The 13315-nt window shown below is 37.0% G+C and overlaps 1 protein-coding gene across 5 annotated transcripts in view; it reads right to left on the reverse strand.

The window, feature by feature from the left end:
* mlt (tubulin folding cofactor E like protein mlt) overlaps positions 1–13315 on the reverse strand; it is a 100632-nt gene that overhangs the window by 63786 nt on the left and 23531 nt on the right. The window contains exon 1 of one of the 5 annotated variants that reach the window (XM_090372681.1): positions 9656–10000. The exons of 3 other annotated variants lie outside the window; for them this stretch is intronic. Coding sequence is in view for 1 of the 2 variants with exons in the window: in XM_090372677.1 (XP_090228803.1) it covers positions 371–391 (21 nt within the window). In the remaining variant the exon portion in view is untranslated. Of the gene's footprint in view, positions 1–370; positions 476–9655; positions 10001–13315 lie in introns of those variants that run through there. One more of the 5 variants, XM_090372677.1, reaches the window with a different exon arrangement.

A 13315-nucleotide genomic window follows, 5' to 3' on the forward strand; every position in this document is an offset into this window, starting at 1 on the left:
ATACATGTTTCAAAGTTATTTTAATTCAGTGGCATCAACTCTCAATTACTTATGCCAAAAACAGAACAAATAAAGTTGCATGGCATCTACGAGACACAAAGCTTGGTTTTAATTATAAAAAATAATTTTTACCGCTTTTTGTTTGTTTGTTTGTTTGTTTGTTTCGGGATTTATTGGGCGCATCGGCAACTATGACCATAGTGCGCCAACCGCTTTTTGTAATGAATCAAAAATGGTATTCTATTAATTACGATTTCCTAAACTCAATTACAAGATTTGAATAAAAATAAATGAGGAAACCAATAATAAATAATTTTTTTTATTCTATTTCTTAGAATTTTCAGCCACTTATCTCTGAATGATATCTCACATGATATCTGCCAGGTGCCATGTGAGTGGCTGTGTTTTTGTCGGCTGTTCAGTTTAGTCAGTGAAACCAAAGCTCTACAACAAGATTAGACAGCTCTCACTGATGTCTAAGAGATGCTACAAAAATTAAAGTTAATTACAAAAAAGAAACACTTTTTCTCACCTAGAATTTGTTAAAAACCAAATAAAGATTAATTTCTTGTAATCATATTGAAATTAAAACAGAAAAGACTGCATAATCATTTAGGAGAATATTGGTGTGCAAAGGTAATGAGAGGATTTGATTTCATTTATAAATTTTTAAAAAAAATTTAAAAGTGGCATCTTTCAGACAGCATAGCATAGGGTTAATCAGATGACAACAGCCTGTTACCATTAAGTGCCCACACAGCAGAGGCATTATAATAACAGTATTTACCATTTAGTGCAAGGAAGCCACAGGATTTTGATGCATTGACAAAACAAAAAAAAAAACCAAGTGGACAAGAAAATACAAATTATACGCTTCCCTCCTCACACAGGTAACTATCCAATTGACCTTTGAATTTATTCAAAAACTGTCAGCCTCAACTACCTGTGAGGACAACTTGGTAGCAATCAATGACTCACTGGCTAAAAGAAAACTTCCTACAATGTAATCTAAACCTTAACTCCTGCAATTTGAATTTATGACGACCCCTAGTTCTGAAATTCTTTATAACAGTGAGAATTTCACCTTCATTCATTTTACTAATCCCTCTCAGAGTCTTATAAACCTCAATCAGGTTGCCTCTGAGATGCCTAGTTGCCAAGCTCTATACCCCACATAATCAGTCTTTCTTAATGCGGTCGTCCTTCTGCCGATCTCGCTATTCAAGTTGTCCTCTTTGAACCCTTTCAAGCTCAGGGTCTTTTTTCAGATGAGGTCTCCATACTTGAACACAGTTTTCCAAATGTGGTCTTACAATTGCTTTATACAGTGGGATTATGACCTCTCTATCTCTAAAAGATAATGGTCGATAAATAATCGGTAGGATACATTGGGCTTTCTTGGCTGCCAGTTTACAATGTTTAGAAAACTTTATATCTGCCCGTATTGTAACTCCCAGATTCCTTTCCTCCTCTACTGTTTTTATTTCAACCCCACCAAGTGTATAATTTATTTGTGGGTTGCTATTCCCCAAGTGTAAGACCTTGCATTTAGCAGCATTAAACGATAGCTGCCACTTCTCTGACCACCTTTGAAGTCTGTTTAACTCATCCTGAAGGAGCACTGATCAATAACTCTGCCAACCGTTACATAATCTGCAAATTTTGACATCACACCTTCTATCCCTTCGTCGATGTCATTTATGAAAATGAGAAACAGCAGTGGTCCAAGAACTGATGCTTGAGGGACCCCACCCTTGATGTTACACCAATCTGAAGAATATCTATTAGCATTAGTAGAGGCATATGATGCAAGAAAGCAAGCTTATTCAGCATCAGCCAAAAAAAAAAAAAAAAAACCCTCTCCCATTTCACCCCTCCGTTCGTTCGAAATACCTGTCCAGTTGAGCTTTAAATTTGTTTAGGCTATCAACTTCAACAACAAGTGATGGAAGTCGGTTCCACCAACCAACCACCCGCTGGCCAAAGGCAAATTTCCGCACATCTATCCGACATCCGTCCTTCCTCAATTTGAATTTATGCCCTCTGAGGTGATTATTCTGAGAAAGATGAAGAATCCCATTGGCATTGAGCATGCTCAAACCATTCAAAGCCTTATACACCTCTATCAGATCACCTCGCCGGTGCCTAGTCTCCAGACTCTGTAATTTGCAAAACTTAAGCCTTTTTTCGTAAGAGCAACCCTTTGTTCCATTTACTAATCTTGTTGCCCTTCTCTGTACCCGTTCCAGCAGCTCTACATCCTTCTTGAAATGAGGCCTCCAGACCTGTATACAGTACTCAAGATGTGGCCTAACCATTCCCTTATACAAGGGAATAATCACCTCCTTATCCCTGCTAGAAAAATTCCTGTATATCATTGACAAGACACCATGAGCTACTCTTGCAGCTCGTCTGCACTGCTCAGAGAACTTCATATCTGCCTGCACAATTACCCCCAGGTCCTTTTCATTCTCCACCACTGTCAGTGTAGTACCGCAGAGTTGATACATTGCTCTGGGGTTACTGTTACCCATATGTAGTACTTTACATTTGTCAATGTTAAACTTCATTTGCCACCTCTCAGCCCATCTGTTCAACCTTTCCAGATCCTGTTGCAGCAGCATAGCGTCAGTAGTGTCCTTAACGACCCTGCCAACCTTTGTATCATCTGCAAACTTAGACATTAAACTTGATATCCCATCATCAATATCATTCATAAACACCGAAAACAACAATGGACCCAACACTGAACCTTGAGGAACTCCACTAATAACATTAGTCCACGTTGAGCAGTGTCCATTGATTACCACTCTCTGTCTTCTGCCACTCAACCATCCCCTTATCCATAGCAGCAATTTGCCTCCAATGCCACACTGCTCCAATTTGTGCAGCAGTCTTCCATGTGCAACAGTATCAAAAGCCTTTCTAAGATCCAAATATAGAATATCAAAGTTATTCCCTGCATCCAGTTCTTTTGTGACTGCATCATAGTATCCAATCAAATTGGTCAGGCAAGACCTGCCCTTAACAAAACCATGCTGCATCTGAGCTATAACTGAATTCTTGTCTAGATGATCCTGCAGTGCTTCTTTAACCAGTGCCTCCATTAATTTACCTGGAACAGAAGTTAAACTAACAGGTCTATAATTACTTGTGTCAGCCTTTGATCCTCCTTTGTGAATTGGGGTTACATTTGCACATCTCCAGTCTATGGGTACCTCCCCTGAGTCCAAAGAAGCTCTCATAATTATGGCTAGGGGTTTGCATACTTCCTTTGCTGCCTCCTTATGGAGGCAGCAAAGGAATGGAGGCAGCAAAGGAAGTATGCAAACCCCTAGCCATAATTATGAGAGCTTCTTTGGACTCAGGGGAGGTACCCATAGACTGGAGATGTGCAAATGTAACCCCAATTCACAAAGGAGGATCAAAGGCTGACACAAGTAATTATAGACCTGTTAGTTTAACTTCTGTTCCAGGTAAATTAATGGAGGCACTGGTTAAAGAAGCACTGCAGGATCATCTAGACAAGAATTCAGTTATAGCTCAGATGCAGCATGGTTTTGTTAAGGGCAGGTCTTGCCTGACCAATTTGATTGGATACTATGATGTAGTCACAAAAGAACTGGATGCAGGGAATAACTTTGATATTATATATTTGGATCTTAGAAAGGCTTTTGATACTGTTGCACATGGAAGACTGCTGCACAAATTGGAGCAGTGTGGCATTGGAGGCAAATTGCTGCTATGGATAAGGGGATGGTTAACATTATTAATATTAATCAAAACCCTCTGTCTTTTGCACTGCAGCCACCCAACAATCCATCTTAGAATCTTTCCAGTAATACCAACATGTTCCAGCTTATACAGTAACCTCTCATGAGGGAATCAGTCAAATGCTTTGCTAAAATCCAAATAAAGTATGTAAAAATTTGTTCCCTAAATCCAGCTCATGAGTAACTGTGTCAAAATAGCCTACCAAGTTAGTTAAACATGATTTTCCTTTAACAAAGCCATACTGTGTATCCTTCAGAATGCCATATCTATCTAAATGTTCCTTGATTGCACTCTTATTCATTGCCTCTAAGATTTTTCCTACCACTGAAGTCAGACTAACCGGTCTGTAGCTACCAACTTCACTCTTAGAACTCCTTTTATGTATTGGCGAAGTGCCAGACAGTATTCTAAAGGAATACTCATGTGCTCTCAGGTTACTCAAAAGACCTCAATATTATTACTGTGTACAGTCGCCTTCCAATACTGGCACTGAGAGCAAGCTGCTTTTGATTTGATGTTGTCATTTTTTTTTAGGAAAGATCACAATAGCATATAGATTGGAATTATTTTGTGTAGCAATTGAAAATGGCAAAATTTTCAAAGTTGTCATTATCTCTTCTTTCTAACTCTGTGCAATTCCAGTAACAATGCCTGCTGTTTTTGTTCTTCCATATCCTTATTTATTTTTTTTTTTTTTTGATATTTCACTACTGGGAAACATGTTTCTGAACAATATGCCCTCATGATTACCACAGCTCAGAGGAAGATTACATTCTATGATACGCAATACAAATAAACATTCAGCATATAAAACACTACACCCTCATTCTGGAATGACACACCCTTTTTGTATTTCTTTCTATGCACTGCACATTGTACCTATGCTTATTTGTTTACAAATAACTGATTATATTGCATTTCCTGTCACTTGAAATTGGAAAATCACATGTAAATCCAGTCCACAAGGTAAGCATGCTACCTTTTCTGGATTTTATAATACACAGAAAATCTTGCAATTCTTAAATTGCAAGATTCTTAAATGCATTCTTAAATATTACATCTTACTTCTTTGACATCCTTTGGAAGAACATTGTTAATTAGCACAGAACCACGAAAACAAATATATATAATAAAGCTATATGCAACTAGATCTGACAGTCATTAACAAAAATAATTAATTTTTCAGAATTTTTAAAAAATTCAAATTTAATAGCAACAATTTAATTCTGTTATTTCTTTGGCAAAAAAAAGAATGGATTAAAACTATGTTACAATGGCAAGACAGAAAAGGGATCAAAACAAGTCAAAAAGACAGGATCACTCACCATTGAAAATATTATTTTGGAGATAGAAAACTATGCAGAACAGACACCATTACTGTTCTCAAAGGTAACCTCTGTTAGTTCAGGTCATTTTCAGGCTTATTTCAACAGAATTAATAGGACCATTCATGGATCATTAAGAGTGTAATATAGTATATTTATGTATTTATAGTAAAAAAAAGTATGGTAAATCTAGATGTAACTAGTCTGAAGTCAAATTGTTATTGAAAAGAAGTAAAAATCTGCAGAATTTTAAAAAGTTAAAATTTTATGGCAAAAATGTACAAGGCACATTCAATAAATTATCTACCTACCTATGAAGGAAATGAGACAGTGGCAAAAATCTGGTTTTATTTTTCAATGTAACTCCCCTGAACTTCAATACACTTATTTCAATTTGTTGGCAATGAAGAAATAACAGACAAAATTCTTTGGCCTGTCCATCAAAGAACACAGAAACAGCAGACTTCAGTTCATCATCATCAGCAAAGAGACATCCAAGTACATTTTTCTTAAGGTGTCGAAATAGTCGCTGGGGGCCAGATCCCACCTGTAAGGTGGATGGGTAAGTTCTGTAAAGTCACAGTCTCTCAAAGCAACAGAGCAGCAACAGCATGTGACCTGTGCACTGGTGCAATGTCCTGAGCAGTGGTGGCTCATGACTCTGATGTATGGAGGTGCTGCTTCTTAAAGTTACATTAAATTGCCTTGATTATAAGACATGTAGACATTGATGGTCATAATAATAATGAGCAAGTTAAAAATACTACAAAACATTAACTGGACACTTATCATTAACAGACTTGAGTAATCTTGAAATTTTATTTAAAAATAAAATCCATTTTTCGGTTTTTATTTGTTGAAAATAGATTAGTAACTTTTTCATTAAAGTTTGGTGCACTGTTCAAATCGGCACTGCTCACTCTGCAGTTCCTTTGACTCATTTTTATCACATCTAAAAAACGCGTATTGCAAACCTACCAACTAGGCATTGACTCAATCACTGGGGCCAAAATGTGGAACTGTGTAGTGCACAGTTCCACCTATGATTAAACTTCAAATTTGAAAATGATTTTGTGTTTTTATTCGTTTTTTATTGAAATTATTATTGGAAATAGAAGATGAGTATACTATATGTGGGACCTGTTAATAAAAATATTCATTGCATTGAATTGTTCTTCACAAAATTTCATATAACTCCATTGACTGTATATTTAGATTTAAAAAAATGGGAATGCTACAGTTCCATGATACCTACCAACGAGCCACCCCTGGTCCTGAGGAAGCAGCACACATCTGGAAAGTTTTCCCTTTATGATATCCCTTAGGTTGTGCAGTAGGAATGCATATGACTCTCCAGTGACTGTCTGCTTTTGTTCCAAGTAGTGAATGTACAAAATTCCCTCAGCATCCCAAAAAATGGTGGCCATAATCTTGCTAGCTGAAGGTTGTGCCCGAAATTTTTGTATGGGGAGAACCCTCATGCTTCCACTGCATTGATTCTTGCTTGGTCTTGGGATCCCAGGGATGAACCCATGTTTTATCACCCATAACAATTCTGGAGATGAGTTTCAGGATTCCTTCCATAAAACTCTAAATTCTCCTCACAACACCATACTCTCAATTGCTCCCGCACAGGGATCAGAAATATGGGGACCCACCTTGCACTAACTTTAGCCATCCCTAAATGTTCATGGAGGATGGTTATAACTGTTTCCTCAGATATTGATGAAGGTATATCAGGCTTAGTGTCGAAGTTTGCAGATGATACAAAGGTTGGCAGGGTTGTTAATGACAGTAATGGCAGTGTGCTACTGCAACAGGATCTAGATAATTTGGGAAGATGGGCTGAGAAGTGACAACTGAAGTTTAACCTTGACAAATGCAAAGTACTGCATATGCGTAGAAGTAACCCCAGAGGAACGTACCAACTGTGTGGTATTACACTTAGGGTGGTAGAAAATGAAAAAGACCTGGGAGTAATTGTGCAGTCAGATATGAAGTTTTCTGAGCAATGCAGACAGGCTGCCAGAGCAGGTCATAGGATTTTGTCACTGATATACAGGAATTTTGTTAGCAGGGAAAAGAAGGTGATTGTTCCTCTGTATAAGGCAATGGTCAGGCCACACCTTGAGTGCTGCATACAGGTCTGGAGGCCTCATTTTAGGAAGGATGTAGATTTGCTTGAGCATGTACAGAGAAGGGCAACAAGACTGGTGAGGGGAATGAAGGGATCCTCTTACCAAGAGAGGCTTAAGTGCTGCAAATTGCAGCGGGTGGAGACTAGGCACCTGCAAGGTGATCTGATTGAGGTGTATAAGGCCTTGAATGGGTTGAGCACACTGAATTCTGATGATGAGATTCTTCCACTTGTTCAGATTACGAACCTAAGAGGGCATAAATTCAAATTGAGGAAAGACAGCTATAGAATAGATGTGTGGATATTTGCCTTTAGCCAGCGGGTGGTTAATTGCTGGAACAAGATTCCATCTGTCATTACGGAAGTTGATAGGTTAATAAATTTAAGGAGGAACTGGACAAACATTTAGAGGGAATGGTTGTGTGAATTATTTTTTTTTTGGCTGATGCTATATAAGCTCATACATTTGCTTTCTTGCATCACATGCCACGATTACTATTACTATGTCACATTCCCTAGAGATTTGGGACACCTTTAAATGCCTGTCATTCAGCACAAGGGTTTCCAGAGCTTGGCACATTTCTGAGTGGTCACTGTCACAAACCTTTCTGGACGTGGATCATCTTCGATAGACTCTCTACCCCACTTGAATTTTTTTGACCAGAATTTCACCTGGTACTCTGAAGGTGCACTGTTGCCATACACAGCCATCATCCTTTCATGAATGGCCTTTGGCCCATTTCCTTCTTTGGTGAGAAACTTGATGACTAAACAGTGCTCCAATCTCAGCAAATGCATAATTTGATACAGGTGTCTTCTTTTTTTCTGTTACAGCAGCACAACCTAAAAACATAGTGAGATCAAAATTAGTATGATTCAAGTTGAGATATGTAGGAACATGATAAACCATGAATCACTGAAATATAACTATGGGAAGTACCTTAGGTAGATAATTTATTGAACATCTCTTGTAGTTTTGCTATTTTTAAATATTAAGAAAAGTACTGTATCAGGTTGCTACATTCCAACCACATCCTTATACTAACTTATGCAATTATTTTAAAAAGATTGATGATTGATTTTAGTTTACAATGTAAGTAGTTTTAACTTCTCTTTTTTTTTAAATGGCCTCAAAGAGATGAGTCAATTAGTGCTAATATTGAAGGTGAAAAGCTACTGGAAAAACTTGTCATTGCAAACTAAACTGGGCATTTAAAAAAGACTGGATTTGAGAGGGCACTAGATTTACACTATATTTAGTGGTTTTGAATGACCTGACATACAAGGTTCCGTAAATCCAAGGTAAGTTTTCTTGTATTTTCTTGAGCATATCCTATTTATGTTTTATTGCACAAAGTTAAATTGCATCGTTCACATTTAAAGATTTAAATGTTTCTGCTACATTTCATATGGTTAAATAGGGAAATGATATCTTCAAATCAGTCAGAAATGCTGATCATGCCAATCAATTAAAATTAGTTAGATTACATCCTAGAAAAAATCTCTCCCATTTAATGTGGATTCATTAGTGCTCTACTTTTACAGCTCAAATTTAAAACTGTTAAGTGAGGGATGCCTGTAGAATTCCTACCAGATTTTACCTTTTCAGATAATTTGGGAAAGATCCATCAAAAATTCCTGAAACACTGGACTGCATAGAGTATCATTTGCTTCAGCTTTACATCAGCCTTGAAAGGAATATTTCAATCACTGCAATTGAAACCTCTTTAGACCTACTTACATCAAACTTATACTGGCAAGTTATCCTAATCACATATAGACAGAATCATCACTTAATGACCTGAACCTATATCATCACTCCACCTTAGCAAACATATAAAAAAGGAATTATGGATAATTTGAACTACTATCTCTTTTCTTATGCTTGTTAACTGTATGCTTATTGTTATATTGCTGCACACAAGTATTCTGTTTATTTATAATTTTTAATCTTATGCACTATTCATTTCCGATCATCATGTAATATGGGACAGTATCATTACATACCTCGAATATCATACTTTTTCACTGCCCTTCATAATTATCAAGTACATTATAATATCATCATACTGTATCATTGTAACTAGTTTAATAATAAGTGACTAAAGTCTCATGCTAAATTATTATCCAAGTCAAAAGTACTAACTTTTAATCTCATTAGATTAAAAGTAGGAATTTTGTTTAGCATTACTAGCATAATAAGATGCTATGTTTTTAAAGCAGGGAAATTAGATATATTTTTTCATTTATTGAGTAAAGTAGCCCCCACCCCTAGTTAAAAACTCTGGCAAATCTGCTATACATATTACAGACATGGTACAATATACAATTATCGACAATATTTTACATACATAAATACACTGTACAACATCAATGAATTCAAGTAGTACGACAAACCAACATGACAAACCAACCATACTTTACAATGTCATCCCGAACTCAGCAACAGCACAACGAGTTGGACAAGCAGGACAAACAGAATACTGAAGGTACTCCAACAGCTGCACAGCACAAGGAACTGCACAGCAAGGCAACACATTCTTCTGATTCCACTGTAGCACAAGAAGTATGATTACTGACGACAAACTAAGTATACTTCGTAACGTTTGCCCCGAAAGTAGCCACAGCACAATGAGCTGGACAAGCAGGATAAATAAAATACAAAAGTCATTCCAATAGCTGGGCAGCACAAGGAACTGCACAGCAACAGTTACAGTAGCACAAACTGTACATGTAAAATCAAGTTGAGTACGATTATAGCGAAGCTACAGCATCACCAACTATAAATTTGTCACAAAATAAATTCAAAAGCAGCACAACAAGCTGCATAAATACAATTGAGATTAATCTATTAGCAGCACAGTATAAGGAACTGCACAGAATCAACGTGCACAAAGTCAATATCAAGTATGGATTCAAACACAATCAATTAGAAGCAGCCATTCAATATAATCAATCAAGACTGGTAGTTACAACAGAAACTGCTGCCTGAGAGACATTGTCCACAGATGAGCATCACATCCCAGAGACTAATCATTGCATTGCTATAACACATAGCAGAAACCCACAGTAATAGCCATATTAATTAGCAAAACCAAGCTGGAAGAAAGTGATATTGCAGGATCAAACCCAAGAAAAATTACAATTAGGGCTTCTTGCCAACAGTGTTGGAAGGAGCAGAAGAGAACATCCACCAATGGAGGAAAGAGTCCCAACATCCTGTCCACTTCTGCAAGGAAATTTTTCTATTACATGTAAATAAAAGGGTACAGTTGACCAAGGGATAGAGGGCTTAATGTCTAAATTTGCAGATGATGTAAAGATTGGTAGAGTGGTTAATGATCACCGCCAAGCAGAGCTTCTTCAGAATGACTTAGATAGACTTCAGGGATGGTCAGAAAAATGGCAGCTATGCTTTAATCCAGCAAACTATAAAGTATTACACCTGGGAACAGTCACCCCAAAATAACTTATACACTTGGTGGAGTTGAACTAAAGCCTGTAGTGGAGGAAAGAGACTTGGGTGTTATGATACGGTCAAACATGAAGTTCTCCGAGCATTGTTGACAGGTTGCAAGGAAGGCCCATGGCGTCCTATCGATGATTTGTCGAACATTTGCTAGTAGAGATAAAGACGTCATAATCCCATTATATAAGGCTATTGTTAGACCACTTTCTTTAGGTACAGTCCGTAATCAAACCCAAGTATGGAGACTGCACCTAAAGAAAGACATTGTGCTTCTTGAAAGGGTCCAAAGACTCACCTGGTGAGATAGCAAAAAGGGCATCCATATGAGGAAAGCCTTCAAATATGTGGGTTGGAAAGCTTGGAAACTAGACACCTTAGAGGAGACTTGACTGAGGTGTTCAGGGCTCTGAGAGGCATAAGTAAAATGAATGATGATGAAATTTTCATGGTTATAAATTATTCTAGAACTAGGGGCCATAATTTCAAGTTATGGAGGGGGAGATGTTTAGACTGGATTGCATGAAGTTTTATTTTAGCCGGCAAGTTATAAATTACTGGAATAAGTTGACTACATGAAAGGTCAACTGGATAATTACCTACGGGAGGAGAGAAATGCATAGGTTGGCTATTTCCTTTTCTCTTATTAATTATTTATTATTTTTTATTTCATTTTTATTTTTAATTTTTTGGCTGGTATATTTTTGGCATAAGTCATAGGTGTCCTTGCACCATGTGGTCATTGTTAATACTAATACTAATTCATCCATTGTTTAATCTTAACTCTTCTAATTGCAAAAGAATACGCCTTCTTGTGAAAACTGAATTCGCAAAATTTTGAAAGGCAATAATTTTCTTGTTTTAACAAGCAACGGTTCAATCCCATTCACCAAACAAGCAAGATTAACAACATTATTTAGTAATTTCAAATGTAAATTCTAAAAACATGTTCCCATGTTTCTAGATCACTACACATAGAGTTGCATCTTTCTATGATTCCAAGACGATGCAGTTTATTATTATTATTATTTATTTTTTGGTAGTTGTTGGCGCATAGGCTTCTGTGGCCATAATACACCTCCCAAGGTTTTTGCAGTACTTTGATCCAAGCCCGAGGCGGGAATCGAACCCGCGACCTTTGGGTTGCCAGGCAGGCACTTTACCCACCTGGCTAGCCTGGTCGGCGATGCAGTTTAGCAAAAAATGATCCATGACCTGTTAATAAGAATGTACAATGTAGATTAAGTACTAACCAGATCAGTTTAATATAATTTACACCATTAACACATAAGAGAAAAATGTGAATGTTATTCTACCTTTCTTCAAACAATTCCACTGCCATTTATGTAAAAGGAGATCTTAAATCCTCTTCTCTTCATTTTTAAGTAATTTAAACTGTTAATTTCAATGTCCATCAAACTCAGATTTTATACCTCTTCTCAAATAAAAGTACAGGTCTCTAAATACTAACTGTAAATCAAGCAGTATTTTGCCAGCTAACACTTGTAAAACTTCCATGGAAACCATTCTGCAGGCAATAACCATTTTGAGTAACATAACCCGATATATAGAATAAAACGTTCTGGTGTTTCTCACCAGAAAGCTTTCTGATGAAAAAAGCAATAATGATATTTCAGAAAAATTAGACAATATGATTTTGGATAAAACAACTTAAATTGTTATTTGGTTTTTAGGAGCATTAGCAACTAAGGCCATATTGCTCCAGATATGTGCCGGTCATTCCCTGACCTTTCTGCATCCTCCGTATTTGGTGGTGACGGGCTCGAACCCCAGTCTAATCAAGAAGGAGCAGAAGTGCTACGCACTGCTGCTCCTTCCCACCTGGCTACGGAGGTGCCTAAACAACTTAAGTCACAGATACTGCACAGTTATTTTACTCATTACCCTAAAAGGAAAGTTTTCATCAATGCTGAGATGGTGGTGTGAATATAATGGTAAATGTGTGTATTTTAAAAAATTTTTTTTAATAAAAATCCCAAGCATGTGAAGTATTAGAACAGATAAGTACCATGCATGGGTTAACAGTTGAGAAGATGAAAGAAAATACTTGTTAACATTAGACTTGAATTTCTGTAAATTGTAATTTTCAGGAAATATGTATAAAAGGAGTTGTTCAAAAAATGGTGGTTGAAGGAATAAATAAGGAAGAAGAAAAGTTGGTTCTGTGAGTTTGAAGTTGGACAGTAAAAAGATGCTGACTGGTTGCAGCACATGATCGGACTAGTTTGGAAAAGGGAGCGGGAATTACCGAACACAATTCAGAAGAACAGTGCCCATAGAAGTATCTACAGAAAGAGCATGCAGCAGAAACAGAATGTCGATAAGACAGAGAATGAAGATGCTTTGTTAGAGATGCGTCATTAATTAACCCAAATGCCCTCTTTTCAATGGAATGTAGAAGCCTGAGAGAGATTTTAGGGAACCACCTCAGTTGTGGGAACAATATTCTATGGTAGGGCGGATTTGTGATTTGTATAGAGTGAACAACTGTTTGGAAGAAAAGTAATGCCAAGAGCAAAAGAGAATACACAGAGTTTTAGGTGAAGAGGAATCAATATTTCTAATGTGCTTATGTCGGGGTAATCCCCAACA

The sequence above is a fragment of the Mastigoproctus giganteus genome, chromosome 4 (assembly GCF_048544385.1).
Source record: "Mastigoproctus giganteus isolate SK-2022 chromosome 4, ASM4854438v1, whole genome shotgun sequence".
NCBI lineage: Eukaryota > Metazoa > Arthropoda > Arachnida > Uropygi > Thelyphonidae > Mastigoproctus > Mastigoproctus giganteus.